The sequence below is a fragment of the Danio rerio genome, chromosome 2 (genome assembly GCF_049306965.1).
Source record: "Danio rerio strain Tuebingen ecotype United States chromosome 2, GRCz12tu, whole genome shotgun sequence".
NCBI classification, from domain to species: domain Eukaryota; kingdom Metazoa; phylum Chordata; class Actinopteri; order Cypriniformes; family Danionidae; genus Danio; species Danio rerio.
Genome location: NC_133177.1, coordinates 1935236 through 1953224, shown reverse-complemented (window position 1 = coordinate 1953224; position 17989 = coordinate 1935236). Strand labels below are relative to the sequence as shown.

General features: G+C 37.0%; 1 protein-coding gene across 10 annotated transcripts in view; it reads right to left on the bottom strand.

Moving 5' to 3' along the window:
- adgrl2b.1 (adhesion G protein-coupled receptor L2b, tandem duplicate 1) overlaps nt 1-17989 on the bottom strand; it is a 228657-nt gene that overhangs the window by 117936 nt on the left and 92732 nt on the right. For all 10 annotated transcript variants that reach the window (NM_001366847.1, NM_001366848.1, XM_073911631.1 and 7 more), the window contains exons 4-5: nt 16855-16964; nt 4775-5575 (exon numbers count right to left, since the gene is read on the bottom strand). In NM_001366847.1, the coding sequence (NP_001353776.1) occupies nt 4775-5575; nt 16855-16964 (911 nt within the window). The remainder of the gene's footprint in view (nt 1-4774; nt 5576-16854; nt 16965-17989) is intronic.

Below are 17989 nucleotides of genomic sequence, written 5' to 3'. Positions count from 1 at the left end.
TAATGGCAATTATGATAATTCAGCTGTTAATTACATTTACATGCGCAGCGAAAATTGGCTCAAACGCACGCTTTCTCCGTCCAACACGCTGGGCCAATTAAAAACGGCTCTGTCTGACTTAATTGTGGCTTCAAGGAAATTCAGAAGTCGACCTTTGGAGGACAGACGATAAAAACACAGACAGAGACAACCCGGCCGGATGAAAACAACAACACAGCAGGGACTTTCATGGCATTATTTGGTGTCACACAGAGAGATATTTTGAGCGCACAAAGAGTCTTCAGCTGATGGTTGAACTCAGCTTTTAGCTATAGCTAAAACAAATTAATAAATAAATCACCATGCTGCATTGAAAAGAACAGATGATGTATTTAGATTTAGCCCGCTCCACAATTCACACATTACTGTCTGCCTAGTTTCTGTCCTCTTCTTATGCTAAAAAGGCAATGATGGTTCGACATTACAGATCATGATCACCAATAAAGCCCAGAGAAACAGGCAGATGCGGGACTTTAGCGCTGTCTACGCGTGTAGTAATGAGCAAGCAAAGAAAACAAAGCACAAAGGCAGAACATTTCATAGGTAATATTAAGTTTTTTTTATCTGTTTTTGTATGTTCTGAACTTTTGTGCTAAACAGTAGCGTATTGATTATGATACAGTCTCTTACTGCTTTCACTATAAGTCAAAGCAGCTCCAACTCGCACTAAACACTCGGCTTATGCTAGTTTTGTTGAATAAAATCAGCAAACAATGCAAAATAAATACATATGTATTATTGTCGGCTAGTGAAAGAGTCGTTCATAACGGAGATTCATTCACAAACGAATCGCTCCCTCCGTCAGTATGAGCAGTGAAAGCAGGAGAGGAGCTGTGTTTCAGGACATGATTAGATCAGATTTAACAGGGAGGGTGGATAATACATTTCTGTACACACAAACACAAGCTTTTTGTCAGGAATGCCCGTGCGGTCACTGATCCATCAATGTAGAAAAGTGATGTAAACTTATAATTTTCGTAATTAAAAAAAAAAAAATTGCATACTAACATCCAGGAAAACTCCCGATCACAGATATATGTGTATATGTGTATATCTCTGGCTTTGCATGGCCTCAGTCCTCCACCGTACCTTGGTCCCGCATTAATTTCAATGGAGCACTACCCTGTAGCAAGATGGCGGCGCTATTGACGCATTCCTTCCAATAGACAATAACAAGGTAGGCGACATCTAATGTATATATATATATATATATATATATATATATATATATATATATATATATATATATATATATATATATAAATATATATATGGCAAAATAAATAGAAAAAATGATTATTTAAAAAAAAACATTAGTTATAGTAACTAGTTTTAATGAGAATAAAGATATGAAAAAGTCAAACAGGCCATCTTTGCAAGCGCTCATAAAATGTAGCCTTGCATACAAAGTGTTTTGACGGAGAATAAAAGATTTATTTCTGTCATTTTCCTCCTCTTGCTGACAGACGAGTGTTGTTTTAATGGCTCGCGATCAGATCTAATGCTTGCCGAAGACTCCGCTCTTCTTCAGTAATGATGTATGGGGTCATGAGATGAAGGAGATGAACGCATAAAAGTGACTGTATATACATAGAAAGCTTATTAAATGCAAGTAGCGTCTCTGCTTTAACGTTTCAAATGACCCTTGTTGAAAATAAAATGTTAAAACTTCAGGAGTAACAGACTCATATTTATTCTGACTAGGGCTGCACGATTCTGGCTAAAATGACAATCTTGATTTATTTTTTTGCTTGAAATCAAGATCAGGATTGTTAAATGAAGTTTAATATGAGTAGGCTATTATTAATGTTATTTCTCAAACAAATTATTAACAACAATAACAATATTAGGCCTATGTGTAGGTCTATTGTTGGTTACAACACCCAATTGACCAATAGCTCATGTGTTTGTACAGTGGGGGAAACCGGAGCACCCGGAGGAAACCCACACCAACACTGGGGAGAACATGCAAACTCCACATAGAAATCTCAACTGGGACTCAAACCAATGACTTTCTTGCTATGAGGCCACAGTGCTAACCACTGAGCCACTGTGGCTCCCACATTTGAATTCAATATGAACCAAATGCTATCCATTAGCACCGTCTAAATTGACTGAAAGTCCAATTCTGTAGGACAGTAACTAAATGGCCGACAGTTTCACATTACTCGAGTAGGGTCATCTCAGATCTGACATGCTTTTGAGAAACATAGCAATTGCGAATTTCCCCTGGTGTGAATGGCAGTGGAGATGATTGGTGAGGTTTGCAGGGTTACAGCCGTAATAGAAGGGAGCTGGATTGCAAAAACTCATCAGCCACTCGAGTCTACTCATCAAGTCCTTTACTTGCCTCAATCGGTCACCGACAATCACATGATTGACATTGATTTAAATAATCCACAGCCGCTTTAGTTTATAGGACTCTCAATAGGGTACTGTCCTCCTCGCACACTAAAGCCATGTCCATACATACACAAATATTTTTATACAGTTCCCCTGCTTTCATTTTAAAAAAATCTCCGTCCACACAAAAGCTCACTGTGATGCATGCTGAAGACATGCTGAACCAACAGGGGGCGATAAAGACACTTAAATGCTGGGTTCACACCAAACCGGGTGTCAATGCAAACATGAGAAAAGAGGCGGAATAAATTTATTCATAGATTTTTTCTCCAATGAACTGGATTTGTGTATTTATGAATCGTGTTTTGAATTGACAAATAGGATTTGTGTATTTATTATTAGTGTTTCGAATTGACGAATTGGGTTTGTGTATTTATGAATCATGTTTTGAATTGACGAATTGGGTTTGTGTATTTATGAATCGTGTTTCGAATTGACGAATTGGGTTTGTGTATTTATGAATCGTGTTTCGAATTGACGAATTGGATTTGTGTATTTATGAATCCTGTTTAGAATTGACAAATAGGATTTGTGTATTTATTATTAGTGTTTCGAATTGACGAATTGGGTTTGTGTATTTATGAATCGTGTTTTGAATTGACAAATAGGATTTGTGTATTTATTATTAGTGTTTCGAATTGACGAATTGGGTTTGTGTATTTATGAATCGTGTTTCGAATTGACGAATTGGGTTTGTGTATTTATGAATCGTGTTTCGAATTGACGAATTGGGTTTGTGTATTTATGAATCGTGTTTCGAATTGACGAATTGGGTTTGTGTATTTATGAATCGTGTTTCGAATTGACGAATTGGATTTGTGTATTTAAGAATCGTGTTTCGAATTGACGAATTGGGTTTGTGTATTTATGAATCGTGTTTCGAATTGACGAATTGGGTTTGTGTATTTATGAATCGTGTTTCGAATTGACGAATTGGGTTTGTGTATTTATGAATCGTGTTTCGAATTGACGAATTGGGTTTGTGTATTTATGAATCGTGTTTCGAATTGACGAATTGGATTTGTGTATTTATGAATCGTGTTTCGAATTTACGAATTGGATTTGTGTATTTAAGAATCGTGTTCCGAATTGACGAATTTGGTTTGTGTATTTATGAATCGTGTTTCGGATTGACGAATTGGGTTTGTGTATTTATGAATCGTGTTTCGAATTGACGAATTGGGTTTGTGTATTTATGAATCGTGTTTCGAATTGACGAACTAGATTTGTGTATTTATGAATCATGTTATGAATTGATGAATTAGATTTGTGTATTTACGAATCGTGTTTTGAATTGACGAATTGGATTTGTGTATCTATGCTTTCATTTGTGTTGTGAATGTATGAATTATATTTTGTAAATGTGTTATTTTTGTGACTGTCCAGTGGTTAATTACTGCAGAAAATGCAATACGTTTGCTGCGAATGTGTAAAATTTGCTTCCTCAAATGGCTTTGGCCAAGCAAAACGGCAAAGAAAACAGTGCATATGCTGGCGTCATGAGGCGAAAGTTCCAGTAGTAGTGTCCAGTTTTGGAAAATCTTACCTGTGGTCGAAGTTTTCAGAAAGTTTTGGATTCAATCATCCAATAGTCGTGTGGACAAACAGCGAAACCACATGGAAAAAAGTGCGGTGTTCAAAATACCCATGTTGGTGTGGACAGGGTCTCATATGATGAATGGTAGCATCATTGACCCATAACAATCAATGGTACCTATAACTGTCAGTGCCTTTGTGTGCGTTTATACAGTTTCTATAATAATTTGCAGGTCAAGTGCAATTAAAGTATAGATTGAAATGCGAAGCCAAAGAATGAATAGAAGAAGTGAACGAATAGATTTTTCCAACCAGAAAATATTTATCCAAGTAAAAGAAACCAACACCAAATATAACAGCAAACACTTACTATGCTAGAACACCGTCACCAATGACTAAATCACTTAGGAATATCCACAAGATAATGTTAGATGTAAGAATTGTAGCTCCAACAAGGGCATGAGGGTTATAAATGACTGAAAAATGGTTGCGTGTGGAGTATATCAATCGCAATTTAGAGTTTGTGATCATATCTTGGTTCTGTTCTGATGATACATGACACAAATATCTACCGTATATATTGAAATATGAGCGGTTTGTGCTGCGTTTATATGGAGATCCCAGCGTAGCCGCCATTATGGCCCATTTTATTTTGCCCGCCAAATCTCCGCACAGGTCACATGACAGAAAACTATCAATACTCTGAATTAAAAACCAAGTCATCCATAACAGTCGGTACACATACCAATGAAAATCAGACCACTTCACAAAAGCCAAACAGAGAAAGAGATCTTACCTTCGTCAGGATCCGGTGGCCCGAACTCCAGATTGTATCGAAGAATGTAAAAGTTATTCCACACATACAGCTGGTTATCCCTCGGGTTGTAATCCACAGCGGCGATGTACTGATACTTGTTCGGGAAGAGGATGTTAACGTACTCCCCTTGCCCCAGTTTGGTGTTGTACACGTAGTCGATTTGGCTCTTGCTAGCCTCGCTTTCGTTCTCCTCGTAAGTTGAGCGCACCACATGCAGTACGCCACACACCATGAAGGCATTGGAGGCGGAGCGTTTATCATAGACGGTTTCCCACGTGGCTTCAAAGCGTAGAGTGTATGGATTGAGTTGGCTGAGAACGATACGTCCATTATTCTGCTCGGTAGCGTAGATCACCCATAGTCCTCGTTCATCGACTGCTAAATCGATGTCTGTTTTGCCGCCCCAGCGATACGGAGAGGTGTCGTGATAATTGGCGCTGGCCACTATAGCCTCCCCGCTCTTTATTCGAGTCCGCAAGTCAAACTTGACTATATTTCGAGTGCGTTCCTTGTTGAAAAAGATGGCGCCGTCGTAGGCTACAAACCCAGTTCCGTCTACGCGATGTGGAAGCTTGTATGTGGTCGTTTGTCGACCACTTCGTAGATCGTCCAGTGATGCGTACTCAATGAGAGTGTCAGTACGATATGGAGTCCAAGGCATGAAGTAGATCTTATCCCCGGCCTGCAGGGGGTCTTTGCACCAAGCTCCACTCTGCTGTTCAGCTTCAAACTCGAGGGTCGGATCTCCTACTGCTTTCAGAGTCCCGGGGCAAATAAAAACTGGGTGGGGAAAGAGGTCAAGAGGCAAGAAGTAGAGTTAGACGATGGACTAGCAATGTGCAAACACTGTAAACAATTCTGGGTGCCACACAACCAATCGATTCAATTAACTTAGTCATTTTTACAAATTTAAGTGAATCGGGGGTTAAAGAATTAAGTTACCTTAAGAATTGTGTTGTTTCAACTCATTTTAAATAAGTAGCTTGAACAAGCAGCAAAAGTCATTTAACCCTTATGTGCTGTTTGGGGTGTTTTCATCCACTCTGGGCTGATTTTGAGTCTTAATTTGGCCATAATTTTTTATGTTACAGCTAGCAGAATGATGTTTGCTGACAAATCTTATTTTGCCACACTGTAAAAACATGCAGGGTTCCACACTATTCATTCATGCTGTCCCAACACAAATTAATTAAGTAAACTTAACACTTTCAACGAGTTTATGTGGATTGAACATAGACATATTAAGTTGTCCCAATAAAATTTCAAGAATTTTGTTGTTTCATTTTAAATAACGAGCAAAAATTATATATATATATATATATATATATATATATATATATATATATATATATATATATATATATATATATATTTACTTTATATTATATATTTATTTATTATATATTTATATATATATATATATACATATATATGTTTGTTTGAGTGCACATATTTTGAGAAAATGTTTGATTGAACGATCAAATTTACTACCCTGAGCAACTTGACTACCCTTTTGTTATGTTAGAGATGAAAACCTCACTGAATTAAGCTGCTGTAAAAATGCATCACATTATTATTATTTTTTTGTATTTTTGTATTTTTTGTAAAAATCTGCACTGAAAAAAAATTATTCAGAGATGATTCCTTGGACTTGCTCATTTTTTGTACGTTAAGTGGTTGTAAACAATGTATTTGCGCTGAATATAAACAAACAAATTAGGTTGAACATTGTTAAACTTAATTTGTTTGTTTAAATTCAACACAAATAAATTGTTTGCAACAGTTCTGCACGCAACTCTTTTTTCAGAGTGTTAATAAACCTCAGTCCTGATCAAAATCGCAAAATTGCAGGATTTTAACTTTTTATTGGCCAAATTCTTAAATGATGTCACTGATTTGGTAAAAAAACACACACACAAAATTACGTATTTTCAATATAAAAAGTAATTAATGACTAGATTTTTTTTTTTATCTTTTATCAAACTCTTGGAAATGTGTAACAACCGTCTTTGATGCATTGTTTTTATTAGTTTTCTTTTTTTTCTCTCCCTAATTTACTGTTGCTGGCAGTTTTTGCCCCATTGACTTCCATTGTAAGCACATTTGATGGTGCATAAATACACAGTCTTGGTTTTCGTTTACTCCATGTAGTTCTGAGATGCATATTTTGATTTTTTCAGGCTCCGTTTACACTAGTGCATTTTAGTTTTAAAACGGCGTTTTAGAATGAAAACGATCCGCGTCCACACAAGCGTTTCGCCCAGCGTTTCTGTACTGCTCTGCGTCCACACCAAAACACTGAAAACACACATCATGTGACCACACACACACTCTCGGGCAATCTACCCAGATAAGAGCTGTGCTAGTCGGACTGCTCATCAAGGATCTCCCGCTGGATCTAATCCCACTATATTTATTAAACATGATATATAACTTATCTTGTTGTCTATATCTAACGACATATTCCCCGATATTGGTCATTGGAATCAATTACTTGTTCTCAGGTAACGTGTTTTGGCTGAGCGCAAAGATAAGTTAACAATTAATGTAACCTACATTCTGTATATTGACTGATCGCTAGCCTTTATTTCCTATAAAGTAGAAACAGAAAATAGAAAATAAGTAGAAGTAGAAAATAATCTAAAGAGCTGTTATGTTTCGTATTTTCACTGAAATATAAGGAGGCAGTGACGTTATAGGCTCTGTTTTCACCTTTGCGCACTTACCTTGATTACCTTGAAAATCAAAATATGCATCTCAGAACTACATGGAGTAAACAAAAACAAAGACTGTGTATTTATGCACCACCAAATGTGCTTATAATGGAAGTCAAGGAAGCAAAAACAGCCAGCAACAGTAAATTAGGGTGAAAAATATGTAAATCTAATGACATGTCCAAGACTGTGATAAAAGGTCAAATAAATCCAGTCCACAATGACATTTTATAATGAAAATACGTCATTTTGTGTGTATTTTTTTTTATCAAATCAGTGACTTCATTTTTAAATTTGGCAATTAAAGAGTTAAAATACTGTAATTTTCTAAACAATTTAGTAGTTTTGATCATCTGATGTTGATTAACACATTTATTCAAAAAAAAAAAAAAAAAAAATCGCATAAAATATTAATCTGATGCATTTTTACAGCCGTTTAATTCAGTGGATGTTTTCATCCCGAACAAAACAAATAAGTAGTCAATTTGAACAGTGCACAAGGGTTAAGTACTGTAAAATTCCACACAATTCCATTATGTTATCCCAACACAAATAGATTAAGTAACTTAATAGTTTTTACAAATGTAAGTAGACTGAACATAAAACAATGACGTTGCCCCCCAAAAAACTTAAGAATTGTGTTGTTTCAACTCACTTTAAATAAGTATCTTGCACAAGTCACATCTTTTTTAAGTCTATATATAAGTAAAACACGTATTTCAAAGCCTAATTTAGCACAATATCAATCTGGCAGTGTCAAAACTGGTGTAGCGTGCATAGTCGAAAGAAAAAACAAAGAGGTTAACACTGATTTAAAGTTGGCCTTTGCTCCCTGAGATTATTCCCAAACAAGTTTACACACAAGACGGTGGGGTGGGGGGGGAAAGAAGAGGACAGCAAACACAAACAGCAAAAACAGTCCTGTAAATGAAAAAATGGACAGGTAACATTCATTCTGGAGGAGCTACAATACAAGCCACGGTTCGTTTACATCGACAGAAATGAGGGGCGGGAATTTGTCGGATCGGTCGCAATTAAAAAAAAAGCCATACCTTGGAGAGTAAACACACATACATGGATTATGTCTGAGGAGAGAACTGATGAGCGGCGGGAGGAAAAGACACGCAGGTCAAGGGAACAGGATGGCGATGCTGTTCAGGACAGATAGGATGAAAGCCAAAGGGAAGCGTCTTCGTTTATAGGAGAGCGAGGCCAAACGCACCCGTCTCTGGGTGGGTGTTAAACTGGTCACAAATGCAAAGTCTGTGGTGAACAGCATATGTCACATGCAGATGGCTACAGATAGTTGGCCTCTCTCTCCCATCAATATCACGTGGCCAGAGGCGCCATCGGAGGGAAAAAGCCAAATAAAATTAAGCCGCAGTTCACTATACATGAACCAACTATGTCAAGGAGTGCCTTAGATCTTCCTTTAACCCAGGGGTCTCAAACTGTTGGCCAATAGGGCATTTATGCAATATAATAAGACTGACCCGGACACCTGCTGGTCATTTAGGGTACTCCACTATATAGAAGTCAGAATTGTGTATATTTTTCCCTAATTTCCTTTTAACAAAGGATTTTTCAAGACATTTCAAATCATAATAGTTCACTCTTTTCTAATCACTGATTTATTTTCTCTTTGTCATGATGACAGCACATAATATTAGACTAGATATTCTTCAAGACACTAGTGTTCAGCTTAAAGTGAGATTTAAAGGCTTCACTGGGGTAATTAGGGTAAAGTTAGGGTAATTAGGCAAGTCATTGTATAACAGTGGTTTGTTCTTATAAGGGGGCTGATAATATTGACCCTAAAATGGGTTTAAAACTATTAAAAACTGCTTTTATTCTAGCTGGAAAAAAAACAAATAAGAAAAAAATATATATTTTAGGAAATACTGTGAAAAATTCCTAAATCTGTTCAACATCATTTGGGAAATAATAGAAAAAGAAGAGAAAATTCACAGGAGGGTGAACTTTTTTATTTTTATTTTGAACTGTATGTGCGGTTTAGCTTTACTTTCAGTTTCTCTCAGAGTACGTAGTCGAGAGTAGTTTCTTTCTGTGGCTGATTAAAAATGAAACCTTGAGAAATATATGTCTGTAAGTGCTCTATATTTAAAGGTCATTGTATGCACAGTGGTAATTCGATTGTTATATCTTTACTTTGTGGTACAAACACTTGGCTAACACCCTGGGCTCTCTTTTAATGACCTAGGCGCAAAGTCTAAAGCGCAAGGCGTAAAAGCATTAGGAGTGTGTCTGAGTCCACTTTTGCAATTATAAATACTGAAATATGCAGTTTGTGCCGTGGCGCAAGGTCTAACAGGGTTGTACTTATTCTCTTAATGAGTTCTGGGTGTGTTTTGAGCAGAACGTGCATTAAACCAATCAGAGTCTCGTCTCCCACTCTCATTAAGAGTTAGTTGAGTCGCTCCATGGTGCAGTTGCTATTAACATGGCGACTTTGTAAGTGTAAAAACTGAGCACTTCACTAGCGAAAACAGTTAAACAGCATCTGCAGCGTGAGGATAAAGAACGAGCCTCCTCCATTCAGCCTCTTTACTTTACTCCTTTACTTTGGTGGAGTGAGGAAACGGTGGAAACTCACTCCACTGAACACATCCATCAGCCCACATATTTAATCTTGTTTGTTAAGCGCAAAGATTTGTATCTAAACTATTTCTAAATTCAGTTCTAATCTCCAGCAGAGTAATAAATGAACAATAATAATGAAGTGTGCTCAGAAAACTCAGTTATATCCAAACACACATCCTGTTCTTATCCACATATGCTGATGCAGACGTCTACAAAACCCCACAGCTGGACACATCTACACTTGTGTTTATTATAAATCTGCAGATAATCAATAATACTGCTGATAATAATCACATTATACAGATGCAGATCGGCATCAATAAACTGAAAAAGCCCCCCGAGGTGAAGAAGGCATGGAGGCAGTGCTGTTTATATTGATGGAGAAAATCATCATGTCTGGATCATTTTAATTGTTTTCATCTGTAAAGATATGTGTGTGTTGCTGATCATCCTGTGTGTATTCAGCAGTGTGTAAGCATTTGGGCCTGCTTAGGTCCATAACTAACACACTCTGCTGGACTTTAGAGCAGCTTTTAGCTGGTCAATGGTGCTGTTGGTCTATTTCAGTTCTTAAAAATAGCAACGCTCCAACAATGCGCCTTAACACACCTCCTATTCAGACCAACACACGCATGAATCCACAAAGTGGAGTGATTTGTATTAAAACAACGTGGCACAAAACCATGAAAATTAGGGTTGCGCTGGTCTGAAAACAGCAACAAATCATGTCAAACACGTCTTGTGCTGGGTGTATGATAGGGCCCAATGTGTTTGTGGTGTAAAAAATAAGATCATTTTGTAAACATTAAACACAAATTCTGTCAAGCTGGTGGGTCAAAATGGACCCAAAGGACAACCAATGTACCCTAAATGTCTACAGCCTTCATGAAAATATGGAAATAAAATATTATTCATTTTCATTCTAATGTTTGGGGACATTTTAGAATAAAATTTGGAAAATTAAAAGATTAAAAAATAGTTCAGTGTTATTTTTCTGACCTGTAGGTCAACAGGAGGGTTCAAGAAAAGTTGTTCAGCTACCAAATGGCAAAAAAAAAAAATGCCTGATCCAAACAGGTTTCTCATAACCGGTTTTCCCTGTCTTAACAAAACACACCTTAAACGATTAAGCCAAGGCAAACCGAGATGTGCTGATAACCTAAAATCACTTTCCAGGGAAATAACTACACTGAAAAAAATCATTCATTGGATTTACCACAGGTTTTAAGGTAAGTGGTTGCAAACTATTAATATGGGCAGAATTTAAACAAACTAATTACATTGTAGTTTGTTTAAATTCAGCCCTTATGAATTATTTGCAACCACTTACCTTAAAAAAGTAGTAAATCCAATGAATAATTTTTTCAGAGTACCTACTACCTTACTAACTATTAATAAGCAGCTAATTAGAAGCTTACTGAGCTAAACACTTGGTGAATGCTTAGTTAATTGCATGAATTGTGCATTAAAATAAAGTAAGACCATTTTTGTATGTACATCCGGCTCATTCCTACACTGAAAATCATTGATTGGATTTACTAAATATTTTTTAGATGAGTGGTTGCAAACAATGTATATGGGCTGAATGCAAACGAATTAAGCAGTTAAACTCTGCTGTTATTTGGGGATTTCCGCCTGGATTTTGCCTGACCAAATTTAAAAGCTTCCCAAATCCACATGCAGAGGTGTAAATGCAAAAATGTGGTATCATTTTAAAGAAAAGCCTTTGAATTTTCATAAAACACTATTGAAAGTGTTTAAAATATCTGTATATGTTGTGTGTGTTATAATAAACACCTAAAAAAAAGAGGCGCTTTTTGCATTTTTTTTTTATAAACTCAAATTTGAAAGTGTCTCTTTTAGGTTGTGTGTGGTCTAGCGTGCTGTAATTAATGTTGGTGGTTCCTGCACATGTCTGTTATCATAGGAAACAAGAAAAATGTCTCCACCATAATTTATGCAGAAGTTATTGTATTCCAACTGATGAGAGGTGCTGTACAAGCCACAGGGATCATCATTGTGTTCATATTTCACTATTCTTTTGTTTGATCAAACATAATTCACTGTGTTTGGAGCACGTCAGACATATAAAAGGATTACTTATGCACATCACCTCAAAAACAGAGGAGAATGGCCCTGAAGCGCACAGCATAAGGTGAGAGATGAGCTGTCTGTGCTATCTGGGGCTGCTTATTGATCATAAATGTATTGTTTTCACTTCTGCGCCATGGAAACACTGAGATTCATTCGGCAACTGTTTGATATGTGAATATAATTCAGTAAAAAGAACGCTAGAACCGTATGAGCACCGGCAAGAGCTTTCATTTGAGCTATAACTTGTACATGTGTAACATGAAAAATATATAAATGAACCAATGTTCAACACCCAGCTCGGGTGTGCAAAATACTGTGTATTTAAGTGTAAATAACTTTAGTACAGTAGAATAAAAACCAAAGTGATGCATATGTGCAGAAAATATAGATTCTACACTTTCAAACAAAACCACTTACGGGGGTCTGGTGCAATGCTGGCCCTTTAAATCTGAAAGCGAAAGTCGATGACGTCAGACCCGGTACCGGGTCAGCTGAGTTTAACTAGTTTTTAAGTTGAACATTGTTAAATTAAATGTGTTAGTTTACATGTAGCCCATATACATTGCTTGCATTTTATTAAGTGTGTGATAAGCAGCTTAATTATAGTTGGCTCCGCATATTAAACTGGGAAGTCTTTTACCACTGAAACACTTACATACATCACCTTAATAAAATGGATAGAATATAAACCGTAGCAAACCCAATGCGTTCTCAACTTATTTTCTGGTCCATCTTGAAATCATGTAAACGATGGGGTGGGGAGGGGGAGCAGAGTGTGAAGGGTTCGAAACCATACAACACAAAACAAGGAGCTGAGCACTGAGAGCCAGAGCAGTCATTTACCTTTTTGCTCCACTTCTATTTTGAGCGGTGAAGAAAACAAAAACGAGAGAATGGAGAAGAGCGTCAAGGGAAAGAAACGATTAGAATAGACACTCCAGCCCGAAATAAAAAGGTACATTAGCAAAACACAGGGCAATACGTTCATGTCCAAAGAAGAGAGACCATCCGACGGGAATTAGCACAACTCTTCAGAGCCAAACACTAGGGTACAACAGCTGAAAATAAGGGGAATTAATTATTAGTGGACACCTGAAGACAAAGAGAGAAGTTAGAGATTAGATGACAGCAAGCTATAAGATATTAAACACAGATATTAATACAATAACACAGATTTTTGTTTGTTTTCAAGGGCACAAGAACACAATATTCGGCAACGCTTCATTTAAGTACTAATTCTCACTATTAACTACTGGTTTATTGTCATTTATTTAGATATTAGCTGTTTATTAGTGCTTATAAAGTACAATCTTTCCTATTAATAAGCAGCAAAATAAGTGTTTACTGAGCTAAAAGTCAAGACTAGGGTCGAACAGGGACATTTTGGCTATTTATGCGCGTAATTTTGTAAATTGATTTATGATTTTGGGAGTATTGTAACTAAAAACGTAAAAATATAAAAATCAAAATATAAAATCCAAACCTAAATTAGATCCACTTATTTGGTAAACAAATTAGATTAAATCTAACAAATTAAATCTTCCATATTATATACTAGAATATGACTTTACAAACTGTTTTGTAAATAAATCATACGAACATATTCATATTAGTCAATGATATTACTAAAATCAACTTTCATTCATTCATTTTCTTGTCAGCCTTTCCCTTTATTAATCCGGGGTCGCCACAGCGGAATGAACCGCCGACTTATCCAGCAAGTTTTTACGCAGCGGATGCCCTTCCAGCCGTAACCCACCACTGGAAAACATCCACACACACACACTCATACACTACGGACAATTTAGCCTACCCAATACACCTGTACCACATGTGTTTGGACCGTGGGGGAAACCGGAGCACCCGGAGGAAACCCACGCGAAGGCAGGGAGAACATGCAAACTCCACACAGAAACGCCAACTGAACCGAGGCTCGAACCAGCGACCTTCTTGCTGTGAGGCGACAGAACTACCTACTGCGCCACTGCCTCGCCTAAAATCAACTTAAAAACTGAATAAGCATACATTTACACACATTTAGACATGTAAATAAATAGACTCAATGATGGGCTAATGTGGACCTAGTCATAGTTGGTTCATTAATGGTTTAGTAATAGAAAAAATTGTACCTTAGAAGAAAGTGTGACCTAATATTTTACTATCGAGCACTAAATTACCTGACAAAAGTCTTGTCATGTATCCAAGGTTTAAGAAAAACAGATAATAACTTGATTTCTAGTTAATCATTTGGTATAAGAAGTGGAAACAGATTTTGCTTATTTGAGCACAATAAAATCTGATCATGTCTTGATGTTGACTGATTTGATGAGGACAGTGCGGTCTGACTCTGCTCAGACTAAAGTCTCATCACTGAACAGAAATAATGTCCAGTATAGAATATAAAGTCCTGCTGCAGTGGAGACAGAATGAATATTGTGTCTGACTCCATCATGAGCTTGGAGGACTGCATCCATACATCTCTGACTGACTGATTAATAAAGTCATCTGGAACGGCAAAGAAAGCCTTCTTGCAGGACTCCCAGAGTTCCGTGTTCATCTTCAACGCCTCCAACTTCATCTTACCCCAGTCATGCTCAATCATATTCATGTCTGGTGACTGGGTTGGCCAATCCTGGAGCACCTTTGCTTTCGGGAACTTTGATGTGAAGGCTGAAGTCAGAGGACCACTATCCTGCTGGAGAACTTCTTACTGTGAGGCGACAGTGCTAACCCCTGAGCCGCTGTGACGCCCTGTTTGTTATTTACAATATATATATATATATATATATATATATATAGTTTTATATTTTATTCATATTTATTTATTATTTCTACATTTTAAATCAAACCTTTGGCCTGACGTTCCAAATGAAGTTAGACATTTCTGAGTATTTTTAAAATGTAAAAAAGAAATCAACACAGGCTCATTCTGAAAACGTACCCCTGTATACATTTCTGGAGAGCGCCAAATAAGTCCCAGGAAAACATTATTTTTGTACACTTTATTCTCTTTTATCTTATTAGAAATTAGTCTGAACCATACAGAAATTAGTCTGAAAAATTTGTCTGAACTATACAGTGTTTCCTCTAGGATTTTTTTCCAGCTGTGGCAGCAGGTCTTTTTTACACAGCTCTACCAACTACCTGTGGCGTTATTTCAATGACAAATATACATATATATATATATATACACACACACACACACACACACACACACACACACACACACACACACACACACACACACACTCACATACACATATATACACATATATATATACACATATAAACATATATATACATATAAACATATATACATATATTTACATATATATATATATATATATATATATATATATATATATATATATATATATATATATATATATATATGTATATAAACTTTTTTTTTTAATCGCAAAATTTTATGCAAATTTCTGGGAATTATCACCACAAAATCAGTAATTTTTATCGCGAAAAATTAAAAAAAAAAACTTGAAAAACTAGGGGGTCTGACTATATCATGATCTATATTTTTATGGTGATATGATATGGTGATTTTGTCATATTTCACAGCCCTAATTCAACGCTAAAACTCAGAGTAAAATCTTTACGCCAGTTTTCAGCATCACATGATTCATTCTAACATGCTGATTATCTATATTTCATCAATATTAAAGCAGTGCTTTATAATATTAGAATAAAGGAAGCTTATTTTATAGGTTACTTTGAATAAAGCGTTCAAAAGAGTAGGTTTTATTTGAAATGGAAATCTTCGTTTTCAACATTAAAAAAGTCTTTACTGTCACTTCTGTTCCATTTTTAATGCACGCCTGCCGAATAAATACCATGCGTGTCCCAAAGCGGGAAAAGCCTTCATTTAATCTTAAACCTACAAAGTGAAAAAGCACCAAAAAACACACAGAGAAAGAACCATCTGCCAAGTGACTTCCAGAATACATATACATATATTTCAAGATTTCAGATCCTTGTGAATGCAACAAGACTCTGAAAAGAAGAAGTTTTTTCATTAAAAGAGACACAAAGCTTCTGCGGAAGAGATGACGACACAATGGTTTCATCCAGCCAAACATGTAGCTGCAGATCTGGACAAAAATAAATCCTCAAAGATGAGCAGAAGATAGCAAACACAACATAAAAATCGCTTCACTAATGAAGAAACAATGGCAAAAGCTAAAGCCCGAGCAAACAGTGGCCCCGTTCCAAATCCTAATGAGCCGTCTACTCTTTACAGACGACATTTGAAAGCCGTGCACTCAAAACATGCCACATTGTGGTGTAAATAATGCTGTACTTTACTTTTCTCCAATAAGAAAGCTGAAACTTTCATCCAGACAAGCATTGTTAGATCATTTGTGTGTGTTACCCCGCGTCGCTGTCTACGTAGGCTGCAGTAAATGAGACGGCTCACTGTGTTCTGGAACAGAGCTCTGGTGTTCGGATTAGACACAGAGTTTACGGTGCAGATTTACATAAACGCTTCATTATGGGTGCACGGGGGGCTATTACTTATTCACAAAACACACCGTTTAGGATTTCCTCACTTAGTGTTCCACAGGAAATTACATGACGTTATTAGATAGATAGACAGTCAAATAATGGAGTAATTGGGGATGTTGGATTACTTACTGTATGGCACACACTCATACTGGACCTCCAGATACTTGTAGGTCCCAGGACACGGATCTGGAAAGACGTCTGAGCCTGTGTTGACCACACACTGTGTGCGATTGTTACACCTGAAAAAGCCAAGCATAATTAGGTAATTAATGGTGAATTCGTTAACTGGCGATGCTGAAACCAACGTTTCAACTAAATCAGATTAAGCGCGTTTACCAGCCAAATAGGGGTGTCACGATTTCGATTTTTAATGGAAATCGAGCTAAATTTATGCTCAATTTCGATTATCGAATCAAAAAATAGAATGGTTGATGCTGCCACGCCCCCATGTCACGTCAGCTTGGCTTGCCAAGCGGGAAAAAAACAGGCTTGTTGAAGTGCTTGTTAAACTGCAGAAGCAGGAGACCCGTCGACAGAGCCTAAACCCTCTCCTCTTTCAATGAAGTCGCCGGTGTGGAAGCATTTTGGATTTCCAGTGAGTTATGTTGACAACGTTCGTGTTGTCGACAAAAAAAACACAGTTTTGCAAGCTCTGCTATGTACGTATTACGTACGGTTCGTCCGATAGACAACACCGGCATCGCGATCCTCCGCCCGCCCCCGTTGCAAATCCGCTCGTGAAAAGTACACACTCAGGCCCTGTTTACACTGTCTTTGTTTTCAAATGGCATTTTAAAACGACAACGATTTGACATCCACAGTGGCGTGTAGCATTTCTGAGCAGCCCTCCTTCCTCTCTACCTCTGAAAATGCACATCACGTGACCACACACACACAGACGCACACACAGCCATGCGCTCGAGACAGCAGGTCCAGGCAGTCAGAGGACTGCTTCAATCTTTCACTCACTTGTACTTAGTCATTTTAGCGAACACCTCAGATACTGTTGGCTGGTTCCTGTTGGTTGTGCGTCTTTTTTTACCGACGCCATTATAACGACACAGATCACTGCCTATTCACGAGTCCCGCAGAAAAAGTGATTGACAGGTGGTAATTATGTGTGTATCTTGCCTTTATTCATTTACTGTATGATTTGTTTATGGGTAAAACAAAGACCACGCAGGTCAGGTAGTTTAAACGGTAGGCTACAAATAATTAATTGGTCATTAATTAATTAATTATTCATAATCGAAAATCGAATCGA